The 19147-nt window shown below is 44.5% G+C and overlaps 1 protein-coding gene across 1 annotated transcript in view; it reads left to right on the plus strand.

The window, feature by feature from the left end:
* ADGRD2 (adhesion G protein-coupled receptor D2) overlaps positions 1 to 19147 on the plus strand; it is a 999543-nt gene that overhangs the window by 351308 nt on the left and 629088 nt on the right. The window contains exons 14-16 of the mRNA XM_040324866.1: positions 4797 to 4923; positions 5387 to 5490; positions 6371 to 6473. Coding sequence (XP_040180800.1) covers positions 4797 to 4923; positions 5387 to 5490; positions 6371 to 6473 — 334 coding nt within the window. The remainder of the gene's footprint in view (positions 1 to 4796; positions 4924 to 5386; positions 5491 to 6370; positions 6474 to 19147) is intronic.

Consider the following 19147-nt stretch of genomic DNA (forward strand, 5'->3'; position numbering starts at 1 on the left):
AATGTACGCGCGGCCGGCGCTCGTTTTTTACGTCGTTTGCGTACGTCGTTTTCGCCGTAAGGCTGCTCCTGCTATTAGGAGGCGCAGCCAATGGTAAGTATGGACGTCGCGATTTTCAAATTTTGCGTCGTTTGCGTAACTCGTTCGTGAATGGCGCTGGACGCCATTTACGTTCACGTCGAAGCCAATGACGTCCTTGCGACGTCATTTACTGCAATGGACGTCGGGAAATTTTCCAGACGGAGCATGCGCAGTACGTTCGGCGCGGGAACGTGCCTAATTTAAATGATCCACACCCCCTACGGGATCATTTAAATTACGTGCGCTTACGCCGGCCCCTTTTACGATACGCCGCCGCAAATTACGGAGCAAATGCTTCGTGAATGCAGCGTAGCTCCAGTAATTTACGGAGGCATAGCGTAAAAATTATACGCTGCGCCGCCGTATCAGTGCGCACCCCTACCTGAATCTGGGCCAATGTTTTTGGGCCACAACGGACCTATTTCTCAACGTGACAGACAGCAATTTCAACCTGATAAATGGTCTTACATTTTCTTACTCTATCCCCCTAAGAATTGCATTTACATACACATACACTGAAAATTATAGAAAAGCTTGGAAAAGCATTTAGTTCAGTTGAATGTAAATCAGTATTAGGTTCTTGAGGGGGGGGGGGGGACGGCAAACAAATCACCTGACTCCAACGTCTCCCCGTTCGTTTGGTTAAACCCACCACCGAATATTGATTTGCTATTGTCACACAATTGGGTGGGCTCAGGGTGCAGTGCTCCGCGCCCCCAAACCCACCCTTTTTTAAGCCAATTAGAGTCTCAGGCTCTAATCACATGCTTAAAAAACCAAAAAAACATTTAAATCTATGCGTCCGGCGCCCTGCATGTAGATTAGGGGCCAGGAACATGGGGGCTGCCACTGCAGTAGATACTGTATATTATTACATAGACACCAGAGGAACCTACATTAATATAAAAGTAAGAAATCAGTACGCAACTGGTAAATAGCTATTTGAAAAAACCTGTTATTGTTATTGTTATGGAAAATTCTAATTTCAATTCAAATACACACAGTAATGTCTACACAGTCAAGGTTTCTTTATTTTCCAAATCAAATATGTTATAAATAAGATCAAAATAACACACACTGGGGCAAAGGCCTTGTACAAAAATTTGTACTAATACATTTTAGGCATTAACAACACAGCCCTTGCATTTATGCCTACTCTCTTCTTAAAATCATTCCCACCTCCATAAAAGGTTTTTCAAATGTTTGTATATGAGATTCAAACAATACTGACAATGAATTATTGTCTGTTGTTAAAGAGTTTGAGCTGACTTGAAACAACAAGGTATACAGTTTGATATTCAGGTTGTATAATGACTGATGCGCTGATGATCAAGTTAGGAAAACAAATCTTTACAGACTCAGCATTTAGGTGATTTACTTCATTAATTCATACTCAGCATTACATTGAGTATGGTCAAGAAAAATGAGAACACATTGCACCCTGAGAACCCCAAGATCTTGTGCACATTGGGCTTTGGCCCAGCTCTCCTGGCAGGAGAAAAGCAGGGTTAAAAATCCTTCTAAAGCTGCAATTGGGAGCGATCATTTAAGTCAGGCGTTAGGATTTCATATAGTTCATTGTCCAGAATATTCATTTATTCTGACCATTTAACCACTTAAGACCCAGACCAATATAAGTACCTTGCCCCTTTTTGCGATTCGGCACTGCGTCGCTTTAACTGACGTGGCGACGTGCGACGTGGCTCCTAAACAAAATTGGCTTCCTTTTTTCCCACAAATAGAGATTTCTTTTGGTGGTATTTGATCACCTCTGCAGTTTTTATTTTTTGCGATATAAACCAAAAAAAAGCGTAAATTTTGAAAAAAAAAGCAATATTTTTTACTTTTGCTATAATAAATATCGCCCAAAATATATATAAAAACAATATCGCAGTCATGATAAAAATCACTGATTGCCCCCATTACTAGTAAAAAAAAATAAAAAAAAATAAAATGCTATAAATCTATTCCCTATTTTGTAGCCACTATAACTTTTGCGCAAACCAATCACTATACGCTTATTGCGATTTTTTTTTTACCACAAATATGTAAAAGAATACGTATCGGCCAAAACTGAGGAAAAACATTTGTTTTTTTATTTGGGGATATTTATTATAGCAAAAAGTAAAAAATATTGCTTTTTTTTAAAAAAATTGTCGCTCTTCTTTTGTTTATAGCGAAAAAAATAAAAACCGCAGAGGTGATCAAATACCACCAATAGAAAGCTCTATTTGTGGGGAAAAATTTCCATTTGGGTAAAGTGTTGCAGGATCGCGCAATTATCATTCAAATTGTGACAGCGCTGAAAGCTAAAAAAAGGGCTTGGGCAGGAAGGGGGTGAAAGTGCCCAGTGTTGAGGTGGTTAAAGATGCCATAACCCAGGTATCCATCTTTTCAGCAGGTGGTCCGGCTTACGATAGTGGTGGTCTCTGTGGCAGATTCCCCGCGAGATCACCGTTATCGTAGCGGAAGAGTGCCCCCCTCCCGCCGCGCTCCCGCGCCCTCTGCCTCTTACCGAAGCCATCGGTAGAGGTGGAGGCGATCGGGTCTTGTCTCCTGCTTCGTATGGATACGAGTGAGGGCAAGATGGCCCCCACCCATCTCCATACCATAGCAAAGCAGAAGCAAAGTCAAAACTTCACTTCCGCCCATAGCTCCTAAAGGGCCTGTCATGCTTTTTTCTATCACAAGGGATGTTTACATTCCTTGTAATAGAAATAAAAGTGACAAAAAAAAAAAAAAAACAGTGTCAAAATCAATAAAATAAAGTAAAATAAATAAGAAAAAATAAATAAAACATTTGAAAGCACCCACTCCCGATGAGCTTGCGCGCAAAAGCGAACGCATATGTGAGCAGCACCCACATATGAAAACGGTGTTTAAATCACACATGTGAGGTATGGCTGTGATCGTTAGAGTGATAGCAATAATTCTAGCTCTAGACCGCCTCTGTAACTTAAAGCATGCAACCTGTAGAATTTTTTAAACATCGCCTATGGAGATTTTTAAGGGTAAAAGTTTGTCGCCATGCCACGAGCGGGCGCAATTTTGAAACGTGACATGTTGGATATCATTTTACTCAGCGTAACATTATCTTTCACAATATAAAAAAAATTGGGCTAACTTGTCTTATTTTTTTATTAAAAAAAGTGAATTTTCCCCCAAAAAACTGCACTTGTAAGACCGCTTCCCAAATACGCTGTGACAAAAGGGATTGCAATGACCGCCATTTTATTCTCTAGGGTGTTAGAACAAAAAACAATATATAATGTTTGGGGGTTCTAAGTAGTTTTCTAGAAAAAAAATAACTGTTTTAACCACTTAAGGACCTTGGCTGTTTTTCAGATTTGGCGTTTACAAGACTAAAACATATTTTTTTGCTAGAAAATTACTTAAAACCCGCAAACATTATATTTATTTTTTTCGAACACCCTAGAGACCTCACTTGTGTGGTTTGAACACTGTTTTCGTATGCGTGCGCTACTCGCGTATGTGTTCGCTTCTGCCCGCGAGTTCGTCGGGACGGGGCGATTTAAAAATACATTTTTTTTGTTTTGTTATTTATTTTTATTTATTTTATAAATTTTTACACTGAAAAAAAAATGGATCACTTTTATTCCTATTACAAGGAATGTAAACATCCCTTGTAATAGAAAAAGCATGACAGGTCCTCTTAAATATGAGATCTGGGGTCAAAAAGACCTCAGATCTAATAATTGCCATTGGAAAAAATGACAACAAGAAAATATTGCTTTAAGAAGCATGGGCGGAAGTGACGTTTTGACGTCACTTCTGCCCTGCTATGCTATGGGGACGGGTGGGGGCCATCTTGCCCTCACTCATATCCCAGCCGAGCAGGGGACAGGACTTGATCGCCTCCACCGCTACCGACGGCTCCGGTAAGCGATTACGGTTATCTCGGGGGGAGATATATAAATTTCTATTCCAGATATTAGTCTCACTTCGAGACAAATTTATTCAATTTAAAATAACACACAGAAGTTACTATACACCGTATAAATTGTCCAAAATATTTCCGTCAAATTCTCAAAACTGTTGGAGATGTGCAGGTATCCCAGGAAACTTTATTCGTATCTTTTGGTCCTGTCCGAAGATAGTGTTATTTTGGAGAGAGGTCTTGAGAGTAATTGATAAAGTAACATCAGTTCAGCTCGACCTGGAGGCAGAGATCTGCCTATTGGGATTAGTATTGGAAAATACGGCCCATATAAAAAGAAGAACACAGGTAGGCCTGTTGCTCTTCTATGCAAGAAAGGCAATAGTGTTAAATTGGAAGAGGGTGGAAGCTCCCTCGCTGGTGCAGTGGAAAGATTTAGTAAATAACAATCTGTCACTATATAAGGAGACATATTGTAATAGAGGAAAAGGGGAGAAATATGGAAAGGTATGGGCAAATTGGATAGAGAACGTGACGACGGCTTCGGGGTAGGGGGGTATGGAAATGGGATGGAACTACACCAATGGAAGAATGGGTTAAGAAAGAGGTCAAATGTATGCAATGTATAAATATAATGTATGTAATTGTAATGAAATGATTTGTATGGTTTTATAGATTTTATAGAAATTTGGAGAAAGTTGATAAATGTGAAATGTGAACGATATATTTGGATATGAAAAAGAAAAAATGTAATAAAGAGATTTATAAAAAAAATGATAAATATTATTGGCATTACCTTTTTATATTTTATCTGTAGGACTGAACATGGAGGAACATGGTCCACTGCTGGATGTACCATTAAAAATATTCTTGATGATGCAACCATATGTTTTTGTAATCACACCACAAATTTTGCTATCCTGTTGCAAGTGTATGATGTCCAGGTATGATGTCTTCACATTTTAGTCATGCTAAAAAACCTGAAGATGGACTAAATGGCTCCAGCTTATCATTAACACAGCAGTGCATGTTGTTAAGTTCTCTTTACAGACATAAATGTAAGACAATGTTTTTATGTTACATCAGTGTTCTTCCCTAGTAGTGATAAAACAAGCCTGTTAGTAGTCCTTGAAGATTGCAGCACTGTTCTTACTGATAATGCTCTAAATTTTTCATTATTGCAAAATACAAATAAGCATTCTTGTATAGAGATCACAGCTGGGCCTCCAGGGTTCATGTGTCTTGTAGTGGTTATTATTTCAGCCAACCCTTGTTGCTATGCCACTATTTAAAATAAATTTATGAATAAATGATCTTTGACATGATTTTCTTAGATTGGGTGACGGCTCATAGCTTACGTTCCATAGCTTTGTTATAATTATAGAATTCTTTTTTGTACATATGCAGAGAAGTACAGAAGAAGAGTGGATTCTAAGAACCTTGACGTTTATTGGCTGTGGAGTATCATTATGTGGTCTTGTGGTGACTTTTATGCTCTTCCTCATCGTGGGGTAATAACCTACTTGATATTATTATACAGTAGCTAATAGAACTATAATCTTTAACTTTCAAAATATCCATGTTTTCAGAATAACAAAGTGAATTCCATCATGACAAAACAAATGTTTACATTATAATTTTACAAAAAAATACTCTATATCAGTGATGGCGAACCTTGGCACCCCAGATGGTTTGGAACTACAGTTCGCATGATGCTCCTCTACACTGTAGATTGCATGAGCATCATGGGAAATGTAGTTCCAAAACATCTGGGGTGCCAAGGTTCGCCATCGCTGCTCTATATGTTAGAACAAGTAGGAAGCATAAGGAAATATGCCTGAGGCCCCGTACACACGAGAGGATCTATCCGCTGGTATTTATTCGCGGATCAGTTACAGCGGATAGATCCTGTGGTGTGTACGGCCCAGCGGATATTTTTCTGCGTTTTTTTTTCGGGCCGATGGATTTCCAGCGGATAAAAATGTCTTAGCATGCTAAGAAATCTATCCGCTGGAATCCTGTCCAGCGGATTGATCCGGTGGTCTGTACAGACTCACCGGATCAATCCATCCGATCCCTTCCCTCGCATGCGTTGTAATGATTCGACGCATGCGTGGGAAGTCTTTACCTTCCAGCGCCGCGCACGTCGCGGCGATGGCGCGACACGTCACCGTGGATGGATTCCGCACGGATTTCGATCTGATCGTTAGTACAACCATCAGATCAAAATCCGCCAGAGGATTTATCTGCGGGAACGGTCCGGAGGACCGTTTCTAGCGGATAATCCTCTCGTGTGTACTAGGCCTGAGATATAGATACAAGGTTTATTATGATGCAGCGGTTCATTAAGGTTGATGCTCCATCAAGTCAAAAATTTATTTTTATTTTCAGGGTTCCAGTATCAGAGAGGACAACTGTTCACAAGAATCTGATATTTGCTCTTGCTGCAGCAGAGGCACTGCTTATGTTTAGTGATATGGCAAAAGATAATGAGGTTAGTAATGTAGTAAAACATGATGGAAATTGCCTGCTATTATTTTCTTATTGCGTATATGTAGACAGAGGTACATTCACAAAAATAAAAAACTTTTTGAGGATAGGAAAATACATTCAAAGTGTCACGTCTGCCTAAAACTGTATATGTACAGTACAGTATATAAGAGATTACAGTGGACAAATGTACACAAGTACGAGTTGCGAGATCTACAGTGTATCAATTTTTAGCAAGTAGCATAATCTCAAGTACCGCAAATCAAACAGTAAGTCATATGTCAATCATTAGAAAGGTGAAAGGGTCATTGTTGTGCTCACCCATAAAATAATTGCAATAAAGTAAAGGGTTCGTGCCTAGAAAACCCCCAAAAATGTGTTCCGCATGTGGTGATTGCACCTCAAAGTAATTGAGTATCAAATATGGCCAGCATGACCATATCAAAAACCATTAAAGGAGCTACTCGTATGATGTGAAATTCATTACCAAGGAAATTAGAGAATCTGCCGTATCCTGGGTGTCTAGCCAGGGTTTCCAAATTTTATTAAACTTCCCTGGGCGATCCATAGCTTCATAAATTGCCTTGAAAAAGTATTCATACCCCTTGAATTTTTCCATTGGCCCTTGGCTCTGTAGGTGGCCCATTGGGGAAGGGTCTTCCGTTGGATGCATCGGATACAAGAGCAACAGTAGCTTTCAATTTTGGCCCTCATGGATGGATAGGAAAAAAACTTCTCTGGCTAGTTTAAAAGGCTCTGTCTACCCCTAAGTGTCAATGATCATCGTGAAGAGCCGTTAGCACTACAGTACATATTAGTGCTTCTCAGAAAGGAACAACTGCCGAGCATCTTCTGAGCTTCCAGAGGGTTCTTTCTGAAAGATGACTCCATCTTTCAATTGCATCCAATTCCACTCTCTGTAAACTGTCTTAAAGTCTCTGACAGAACTGTCTAACAGCACCTGAGGGTCTTGATCAACAAATGTTTTCCTAGTAAGGCTGCATAGTGGGTTCTTTCTGAAATCCTCATTTGTCAGCTGGGGCAGCTCCCCACTGCACACTTGAGTCAGGTCTCAATAGCATTTGGTCCCCCCAGCCAGGGCATCTCCAGCAGTTTCAGCTCCAGTGACACCCTTGTAACGATGCTTCACCCCATGGCACACCGCATGGACTCCTTCGGAGGTCAAATTAACCCAGCTCTCCAAATCGACATCTGAACCCTAGGGTCTTCGGGATAGAGCATCTGCATCTCGGTTTTCTACTCCTGGTCAGTACTTTAGGCTGAACTTGAACACAGACAGAGCGGCCAATCAATGAAGCCCAGTGGTGTCCAGCTTGGCAGTTGACAGTTAGTAAGTCAACAGATTATTGTCTGTTTTGACCACAAATGTAGCTCTGTATAAGTAGTCCCTCAGGCTGTCAACTATGACCCACTTTAAAGTCAGGAACTCCAACTTGTATACGGGTAGTTTTTTTCAGAGGGAGTAAGACCATTTTGGTTGGCGTCAACATGAAGCTTGTAAGATTTAGAGGGGTCAGCATACGCTAGAACTGGTGCTTCAGTGAGACTCCTTTTTAAGGGATGGAAAATCTTCTCCATTAATTCTGGATAAAGTCTCGGGCTCTCTTATCCCCTTGTTTTGTCAGGTTTCCTCAGTTTGGCCCATCTGTAGCTTCGCCCACATCATTCTGCAGCAGCTCATTAATGGCTCTAGCAATCTTTGCCAAATTCTCCATTGGTAGTAAGAACAGAACCCTGAATACGCCATGAATAAGCACTGATTTTGTGCGAAACGTCGGCTGTTCCCCTGTTCCTGTTGTTTTGATCTGGTGATGTATCTGCTGTTCATTTAATAAAAGACAACCTGTACGTTTTTTGGAGTGCGGCCATCCATCCTTCATCTATCTTTTATGCTTGCCTAGTGCACCGCCAGCACCCTTGGAATCCTGTAAACAGTGTGTGACCGTATAGTAGACCCACCTGGAGTGGTGACTTTCTTTCTTCTAAGAACAGAACCCTAATGCCGAGTACACACGATCATTTTTCGGGTTGTAAAAAACTATGTTTTTCAGCCTCTAGAAAAAACGAAGTTTTTTTCAACTTCATCATTAAAACGACGTTGCCTACACACGATAGTGAAAAAAAAAATGCTCTAGCAAAGCACGGTGACGTACAACACGTACAACGGCACTATAAAGGGGAAGTTCCATTCGGATGGCGCCACCCTTTGTGCTGCGTTAGCTGATTTCGTGATAGTAAAAGACGATTCACGATTTTCTGTCTGTTACAGCGTGATGAATGTGCTTACTCTATTACGAACGGTAGTTTTACCAGAACGAGCGCTCCCGTCCCATAACTTGCTTCTGAGCATGCATGTTTTTTTCACGTCGGTAAAGCCCACACACGATAATTTTTTACAACCCGAAAAACGACATTGTTTAAAACGTTGTGAAAAATTAGAACATGTTCGAATTTTTTTTTTGTAGTTTTTCAGAACCCAAAAAATGCTCTGAAGCCCACACACGATCATTTTAAATTACATTTTTAAAAAACATGTTTTTTTACAACCCAAAAAATGAGGCATAAGAATAATCTCAACTCTGTGACAGTCCTCAGCCGAGGCCAGGAGGTAACAGCCTCCAGCTTCTTAAGGTCCATTGCCACTCCACCCAGATGACGTTTATGAGAACGAAACGCGTCGGGACAGAACATTGACCCCACTGCTTGATTGATTTTAAAGCACTTGTTATGTTCACCTAAATGTAAGTGTAAACTTTTTAAATAAATACTGCAAGGTAACTTTTTACGGATTTACACTATGTGCACCCTTGTTTTTTTCTTCTTGTTCCGTACATTTTGAAATACTTGGATGATTTATCATCATTACTGGAAGTGTCCATTATTACTATCTGACTGGTTTCCTATTGAATGGTTTAGTATTAAATAATACCTACACGAATGCCTTAGGAGTTCCATAGACTTATTCAACATTGGAGTCGATTTGGATTTAGGAACCTGGGCCCAGATGATGCGCCTACCGGATGGCGCATGCGCGCACATGCTAAGTATCACGTTCGAATTTTCTCCCTAAATTACGCCGGCTCAATGCTTAGTCGACGTGAACGTAACCTACGCCCATCCCCATTCACGTACGACTTACGCAAACGACGTAAAATACAACGTTTTTCCGACGTTTCCGACGACCATACCTCAACATGACTTACCTCTGCTTTATGAGGGGTAAAGTTACGCCGGTCGGACGCCTTACGTAAACAGCGTATTTTAATTTGCCGGGGGCAAGTACGTTCCTGAAATGGCGTATCTAGCTCATTTGCATATTCAACGTGGAAATCAACCGAAGCGCCACATAGCGGCCAGCGTAAATATGCACCCAAGATACGACGGCGTAGGAGACTTACGCCGCTCGTATCTTGGCCTAATTCAAGCGCAAATGATTCTAAGAATCAGGCGCGTAGATATGACGGCGCACATTCGGACTTACGATGACGTACGTGGAGATACGCCGTCGTAAGTCCTTTGTGAATCTGGGCCCTGTACTTTATAAGCTTGATCGGCCTGATAAATGTACACTTACTTGGGTCCGATCCCTCTGGTAAGCCTCTCAATATCACTATTTGGTGGTGGACCTTCTATCAATTTCTGATCACACACTCTCAGTTGGATTGTTTGGATTGTTTTCACAGACTTTAAACATTCTGCACTGTGATTAGCTGATTGTATGAACACTTGTGGTGTTCCCACTCCATTTGCTATAAGACTTATTCACACAATTTTTTTTCATTCCCTTTTTTTAGCGCTACACTTATTTTCTATGTTTGGTTTGTGTTGCAAAATTGATCTATTTTGTGGTGTTGGCTGCTATATATTTTGGTTAGCGCGGTGAACATATGTACACATTGGGCCGGATTCACAAAGCACTTACGTCGACGAATCTCGATATACGCCACGTAAGTGTAAATAATCTCCGTTGTATCTGTGCGCCGTGCCCACAAAACTAGATACGCCTGAAAATAGGCTTCCTACGACCTACGTAACTTTCCTACACCGGTGTATCGTAGGCGCATATTTACGCTGGGCACATTTGCCGATCCCATTGATTTTGTATTCAAATATGCAAATGAGGGAGATACGGCGATTCACAAACGTACGTGCGCCCGGCGCAGGCTACGTGCGGTGCGCGCAACTTCAACGTCCGGCCTAAAGTTATTCCACATAAAGCAGGTGTAACTCAGCACCAGACGTGCACAGGTCAGCTGGACAGCAGCTGCAGCACCGTTACGGACGAGCTGAGCAACCACACTTGCAGGACAACACCTGTATGCCAACATGCCAGGCAGGGCCGCCATCAGGAATTATGGGGCCCCTTACACAGCTTCAGGCATGGGCCTGGGGGGGGTGCTGCCGCAAATTGAGAAAGACGAAATAAAGAAAAATATATATAAAAAAAGGAACTAAAAAGAATATTAATAAAAATAAAAAAATATGAAAAAAATTATTTTTTAATAAAAAAAAAAAAACTGACTTGCTATCTGGGGTCCTGTGCTCACACACACCACATCCACTTCACATTGGTTTAGCCCAAGTCCACCATGCAGGACTTGGGAGCAGCAATGCCATGCCAAGGCCCCAATGGTGTTGCTGTCCATTCATACCACATTCACACGGTCGTGGGGATAACCTCTCCCCGACGACCCAAGGTGACACACCCTGCTGGCAGGCATGTTACTCACATTCACACACCAGTCACACTGTAGCCTGCACTACTGACCGTGTACAGTCACTACAAAAATAAAAAAGCTCATAACCTGAGCAAAGAAAATAAAAAGCTCATAACCTGAGCAAACAAAAACAAAAAGCTCATAACCTGAGCAAAGAAAAGAAAAAAAAGGCACTCATTTGCTCTGTCGTGGGCCAGGCATGGTGCCACAGCTCCGGCTCCTCAGTTGTCTGGGGGGAGCCTCGGGTGGGGGGGTGGGGCATCAGGAGGAGGATCATCGCCTGGTATGTCCCTCCTGGCAGATACTGGCTGCCTGCCCTCCAACGCAAGGGCAATGTGGGTGAGGACTGCGTTGGTCTGAGCCTGCATCCGCAGCTGGCGGGTGGTGGTGTGCCGCTGGTGGCGCCTGGTCTGCCGTTCCTCCACCTCGATGGTAGCCATGTTGGCCTGTACCGCTACTCCCAGGATCCTCACCTCTGCCACGAGGCCTGATGTTGTGGCCTGCAGCTCCCCAACGCAGGTGACCAGAGCAGTGCAGTTGGCACTGACATCCTGCAGGCTTTCAGATATCGAGCTGGTCTGCTCAGCCTGCTGTGTCAGGCACTGCCGCACAGTGGCTGCGGTGCCCTGCACAGCCAGTGTGCATTCAGCCTGGGTCTTGGCTGAAGAGGCCAGGCTGTCTGCCACACGGCGCAGGTCACCGGCAATCACACCCATATGGCGCATCTGGCGGGCCTGTTCCCTCGCAAGCCCTTCCTGGAGGGATTCAGGAACACCCCTTGTCTTGCGCATAGCCTTCCTGGGGGTAGGAGAGGCTTGGGGCCGTCTGTATGGGGAGGCCCTTGAGGGGCTTTCCCTGATGGGGGAGGAGGGTGAGGGGCTTTCCCTGATGGGGAGGAGGTTTGGGAGGGTCCAGGGATGATGGTATCCTCCTCGAGGTAGACACCTTCCTCAAGGCCCCCATGCTCCTCCTCAACTTCCTCTAGAGGAGAGGTGTGGGCACACTCCTCCGGGGATGGCGTGGGTCGTCCAGCAGCTGACGATGGCCCAGCTCCCTCCAGCACATCTGTGGATGACACAAAGTAATCACATGTTGGTGGACCCACACACTTGTCACATGTTCCCTTCCACCCCCTCACATGCTACACACCAGATAGGGGATAAAACACACTTACCTGTCCTCAAGGCCTGGTCACCAGAGTCAAAGCCCTCCATGCCCTCCACCTGCTCCCGCTCCAGACATCGGGCGATGACCTCCTCCTCATCCGTCAACTGCAGAGCAGAAGCTGGTCCTCCTCCCGTGCCCCTGGCGTGCCTCCTCATAAGGGCCAGCTTGTCACGGTCTCATTCCCAATGGCATTGACCTCCAGGGTGATCTCCTCCAGGATCTCCCTCTTACGTGCCCTGCTGGTCCTGGCACTGTGGGCACCATGGAGGTACTTATCAAATTTGGCTATTGCCGAAATCAAGACATCCCTCTCCTCCTTAGAAAAAATTCTCTTCCTCCTCTCCTTGCCAACATTTGCAGCTGCCATCGCTCAACAAAAGTACCTTGCTTCAGGGGGGGAAACAAGCAGGATGTACTTTTGCGCCGGACGGGCATATGGCTGGGCGTATTTATGCACTCGGCGTAAGCCAGCGGGCCGGCGTATCCCAGGAAGTTGCGCCGGCAAAGTTGTGAGCATGCGCACAGGGGTGTGGTCATACGTCCTCGTCACTGCGCATGCTCCGTTCATGATACGCTGGGCATAAAACACTGCTCCACGCTCAGACCATCATTTGCATGGGGTTACACCCACTTCCACCTACGCCGGCTTACGCCTTCGAAATCGAAGCCACGCCGACGCAGCTTGGGGAGCACTGGCTTCCAGAATTCCATGTTTGCCTCTCTGCACTGCGTCGGCGTAGCGCAAAGGAGATACGCTACGCCCGCATAAATATGCGCCAATGTATGTGAATCCGGGCCATTGTATATATACTTTTGCATTGCCACTCCTTCAGCTGAGACTACGTGTCCAGTGTTGCCAACCTACCAGATTGAAATTTACTGACATGACACCCAAAATTTACTAGCACAGCCAAGTTTTTATTGTAATTTCCAAAAATTACAGTTTTAAGTGCAAAATTCAGTATTTAGGTTACAAAGAAGTAAAATCTGCAATTAGCAATGTGATTTAAGGCAAAAAACATATTTCTTATTTTATTTTCAATATACTAAGTACAGTACGTGGCCGCTATATTGTGTCAATCTCGCCTCTGTTATCGGCGAGATTGACACCCGAGCTGGCTCCCTCATTGGGAAAGGAAAAATGTGTTTTCCCCTCTATCAATGAGCGACAAGACATTGCTTACATTGAGCGACAATGTCCGCTCCATAGAGAGGGAACACTGTTGCTTCTTTCGCGCGCCCGCTGCAACAGGAAAATGTGTTTTCCCACTTCAGCGAGCGTGAGATTACAGCCTGCAGCGCCGAGCACCAGCGCAACGGAATTGAATTGGAAACACAATGGGCGCAGGTACTGTAGCTCAGGGACAGGACTCAGGAAGATAAGAAATAAGAATGTGCAGGCATACACACATGAAATTGACACAGTGACACTGACAGCAGATGATCATGACACCTTTACCTCAGGTCACGACACATCCCCTCCTGAGTCACAGTGACAGTCTCTCTCCATGCCAAGTGGTCCTTTCAGTCCACTCCAGTCCAAACAGCACTGACAGTCCCGCTCCCGGCTTGCCTTGTTCTTGTCCCGCAGACTCAAACACAAGACTCCGGCCGCTCCGCTCAGCTCCCTTACAGTATGACATCATACGATACGCTCAGACATCACCTCTACAGACCTGCCCCCCCCCACTGGCACCACCCAAACACACTGTGGCACCACCCAAACACACTGTAGCAGACATTCAGATGGTCTCAGCCAAGCGTCACAGCCATATTTTTTGCATTCGATCGAACTCAAAGAACCTTAACGGCTAATGAAGGCATCTTCTCTTGATCATCAAAATGCATTGGTATGTGAAAATACCAACTCTTCAAATCCAACATGCTGAACCATTTTGCTCTAGACAAACACTGTAGAGCATGTTCTATATGAAGCGTGGTGCATTGATCTTGGAATGTTCTTCGGGTTAGTGTTCGATAGTCAATGGACTTCCAATTTTTCTTTTGTACCACCACTATGGGGGATGCATAAGGGTTCCTGGATTTCCTAATTACTCCAGATTTTTTAAATTCAGCCAACTGCTCTCTGAGATTTTCGAGGTCACTCAAAGGTATCTTCTGGAACCTCTCCCGGAAAGGCTTGTCTTTGCTTAGCTGGATCTGCTGTTGTGCACTCTTTCCACAGCCCATATCAAATTTTTTTTTAAAGAACATCTCTTCCCATCTAGATAGCTGCTCCTTACACTTTCCTTCCACCTGGGGGTCAAAGTGGGGTACTGCGCATGGAACTCTCTTCTGTGATCTCTGCTGTCTTGTCTATGTACCAGGTATTCCAGGTGTCATAGGGGTGGCCCTATAACCATACAAGGCTTAAGACTGACTGGTTGGTTGGTAATGTTCCGAACACTAACCAGGACTCTTCCCCTGTTCTGCGACAGCGTCCCCATGGGCACTATTTCTGGAATAAGCCCTACCCCTGTCTCTTCTTCCTGAGAATCAGCTTTAAGTGTGACAAAGGGGCCAGAATAGTCTCGCTTGACTGTGGCTTTCATACAAGCCTCTCCCCCTTTCGTTTGGTGAGTGTGATTGAATTTGTATAGAAGGTTGGAAAGCTTCTCTACCCTTTCCGAATATAGCATACACGGCCTCTATGTAGTTCATAGCTACACAGTCTTTCTTTCCTATTCGCAAACTAAGAATTACCTCTGCCGTCAGACTTCTAAAACTTTCACTAAGCCGCCGTCTCTTTACAGCCTCTGGAATGCTCCAGTCTTCTACTGCCTGAGTGGCCTGATCCATCCATATCTCAAACTCTTCTTCTCCAACAGGGGTTGACAGTTGCCCTGAGAAAAAATGGAGCTTCCTGTACCCTTGGTTGGTAGTAGTGGCCAGTGGGGCCATTCTTTACCAGATTTTCAACTTACTGATCTCATGTCAGCATAGAACAAAACAGGAGACGCCTTAGCCCCGTAAGGGTCTGTGTCAGCCAGTCCTGTATTTGCTGAACTGGCCTGTGTATGCCTTTCCACTGCATCCTCCCTTGGCTGTAACAGGATTACCCAGGCATCTACCCCCTCTGCTAGACATATATTTTCTTCCCGGAAACAAGCGGGGATTTCCTCCTGCCATTCCATCATCACCTGAACATAGTCCAGGGTAAACTCTGCCCTCGTACCCAGAATGTACACTTTCTGCTCTGGTACTAGGGTCCTTACCCACTGTCAGATTTCCTTCTCAGTGCACATACTCCCTGGGACCTCTATGACTATGCACCATTTCATACAAGCCCTTTGCACTTGTACCCGTGCGGCTGCAGTGGCCGTGTCTTGCCCACTCAGTGGCTCGTGGCTTGGCTGGCTGAGGCCTGCAGCAGAGGACAACCCGGATGAGCCCCCAAATGTAGGGTTACCACTGTGAGAGCCACTGGATATTGCTTGTCCTCTTGTGCTGCCCTGACCCTGGGAACTTCCCATTCCTTCTGACACTCTAGGTTCAGACATAATGTATACCCCTTTAAATGAATCACAGACACAATGAAACTGAATTCAGCAGACTTTCTGTATTTACCAACCAGGAAGTGTAATTAAGTGTCAGTCAGCCAAACCCTGGGACAGCACCCAGGACCGGTTGAATTGGCAGTCAGGTATGTACAGAATAACAATCAAACAGTATTGAATATAAACACTTAAATGTGCAGGGCAATAATATATAGTGAGTAACTGAATAGGCCAGATGGCTTAATTATGACAGACTATAGCCAGGGGAAGGGGCCAGCCTGTAGAAACTCCAAATCTTTGGAGAGATTGCGCAGTATTTGAGTCAGTCACACTTCCCTGCAGATGAGAAGAAAGGGGTAGTCCAAGTGTCAGGCCCTGAACACAGTCTTCACTGGCATGTTGGAGCTCAAAGATGCAGAATGGTGGAATCCCCTTGGAAGAATAAAAGGTTCAGCAGTCAGCAGAAAAATATTGCGTATGACAGAACTGGCATGTTCCTTGGCAATCCAGATTATGATGTCTGCATGAGTGTCCATGTGTTGTATGTTACTAGCAAGAAGATAATTTGGGCATGAGCCCGCTCACCAGATCCTGGAGGTAGTTGGTACACACACAGGAAGCGATGCAGCATCTGTATGCTGCATCGCTTCCTGTGTGTGTACCAACTACCTCCAGGATCTGGTGAGCGGGCTCATGCCCAAATTATCTTCTTGCTAGTAACATACTTCTAGGTGTAGCCAGGTGCAGGCTACTGTAGTATGAATATAGCAGACATTACCTTCATTAGCTGCTCCTGTTTCCCTCAATCTAAAAATTATTTGCATCACACTTCTGAGCCAGGAAGCATAGGACGTGGGATTTGTAGTCCTGTGTTCAGCCATTACTGGATTGCTTAATCCCTTTCAGACTATATTCCCCAACAAGCCACCCACCAAGAAGATGGATTATGGGAGAGGCTATAAAAGAAGTTTCCCAGCAGGCCTGCACTCTCTTTTTCCCAGGATTCATCAGTGAGCATCAAAGCTGCCACTCAGCTGTTGGGATCGTGGCCTACCAGGTTTAAGGGAGTCATTACTGTCCCTGCCTGAGAGGTTCTGCATCGCTGCACGACATTCAGGAGATCCCTTCTTCCTCCTGCTGGCAATCAGTGCAGCACATGCCAGCCCAGACTGCAGTGTCCACATCTGACTGTCTACTGCATCCATCTTTTTGCTGGTTGATATCTGTATATCAACCAGCAAAAAGATGGATGCAGTAGACAGTCAGATGTGGACACTGCAGTCTGGGCTGGCATGTGCTGCACTGATTGCCAGCAGGAGGAAGAAGGGATCTCCTGAATGTCGTGCAGCGATGCAGAACCTCTCAGGCAGGGACAGTAATGACTCCCTTAAACCTGGTAGGCCACGATCCCAACAGCTGAGTGGCAGCTTTGATGCTCACTGATGAATCCTGGGAAAAAGAGAGTGCAGGCCTGCTGGGAAACTTCTTTTATAGCCTCTCCCATAATCCATCTTCTTGGTGGGTGGCTTGTTGGGGAATATAGTCTGAAAGGGATTAAGCAATCCAGTAATGGCTGAACACAGGACTACAAATCCCACGTCCTATGCTTCCTGGCTCAGAAGTGTGATGCAAATAATTTTTAGATTGAGGGAAACAGGAGCAGCTAATGAAGGTAATGTCTGCTATATTCATACTACAGTAGCCTGCACCTGGCTACACCTAGAAGTACTGACAGTGATATTACAAGGAGCATTGAAGCACTCTCAGAGATTCTGTAAGTCCCATTGGAAGTACTGGCAGGGATACTGTAATTCCTGGCAGGGATTCTGCAAACAGCTATAAAAGTATTGGCAGAGGTTCTGCGAGTGCTATTGAAAGTACTGGCAGAAACACAGAAAGTACTGTCAGGAATTTTGCAAACAGCACTATAACTACTAACATAGATTCAGTGAGTGCCATTGGGAGTACCATCAGGGATACTAGAAGTACTGTCAGGAATTCTGGAGTTCAGGGAATCTTGGAAATGCAGGCATGGAAGATATAGGATTATGTCCTGGAAATGCAGAGCTGGGCAGGTAAGTCACTCTTAACAGCTGGTATTTCCAAATCAAGATAGCAGGTCATATGTGGGCCAACTGAATACCCTACAGCACTGTGAGGGTAGCCTTCAGATGATAGGTGTCAAACATTTAAGATTATCCAGTTTACCAAGTTGGGGGTGCAGGAATATAGGAATAAAGTGGAAATCCAGTCTAGGGTTAAAGATGGAAAAACCTTCTGCATTCACAGAATAGAATTTTCATGCTCTGGTTTTCACATTCTGATCAGTTACTTCATTGATTAACCCTTTTACTACCAGGTCCATAAGGCGTACGAACCTACAGCACTGCTTCCAGCTGGCTAGGTCCCTACGCCAAACAGACCTCATTCCTCCTTCTGCTATAAGCTCATGATCACTTCACATTTCAACAGAAATGTTCAGCAGACTCTGCTGAACAAAATAATAACTTTAATTAGCGACTAACAAGCCACTGATCAGAGGTATTCACCTAAAATTACCCCCCTGAACCACTGCCGCCGCCTCTCTACCTCTCCTCCGCTACTTCCTCTCCTCCTGCACTGCCTAAAATGCCTGTGCTGCCCTTGGCTTCTCCCTCCTACTGTCCTCTGCCTTCACCACCACACTGATCCATCTCCACAAAGCTTAATCCACCATCGCCCACTGGCTCTCCCGCCAACAGTTGCAGTTACATTTTTTTAGAATCCTGAGTGCTTCCCCTCACTGGGACCCCTCTTCAGTGACCCCCTTCGCTCACCGATCCCTGGTGGCCCCTCTACGCAGCTCTGCTAGCTGGCTTTCCCTCCGTCCCCTTCCACTGGCTGCAGCTGCAGCTGGGGAATGGGCAAGTGTAGTGTGTCAGAATGGAGAGCGGGGGGCTGGTAAAGATGTGTTTACCAGCCCCTTTTCTTTCCTGAATGAACAAAGTGATCTATACTCTGTGTCAGTTTGTGAATGAATGGGAGTCTCTATACAGACTCCTATCTCGTTCATTACAGTACAGCCCAGGTTGCATAGAAAGGGACTGTCTTCAGTCCCTTTCTCAGTCTCAAAAAGGAGACATTAGGGGTCTGTTTAGATCCCTGATGTCTCTCCAAAGCCCCCCCCCCCCCCATTAAAAGTAAAAAAAAAAATACAATTGTAAAAACAATTATAAAGATAAAGAAACCTAGTAAGGGTAGTCTAAATCTCCCTTGCCACTGAAGCTTGATCCGCA

Source organism: Rana temporaria, chromosome 9 (assembly GCF_905171775.1).
Source record: "Rana temporaria chromosome 9, aRanTem1.1, whole genome shotgun sequence".
In the NCBI taxonomy this organism is placed as follows: domain Eukaryota; kingdom Metazoa; phylum Chordata; class Amphibia; order Anura; family Ranidae; genus Rana; species Rana temporaria.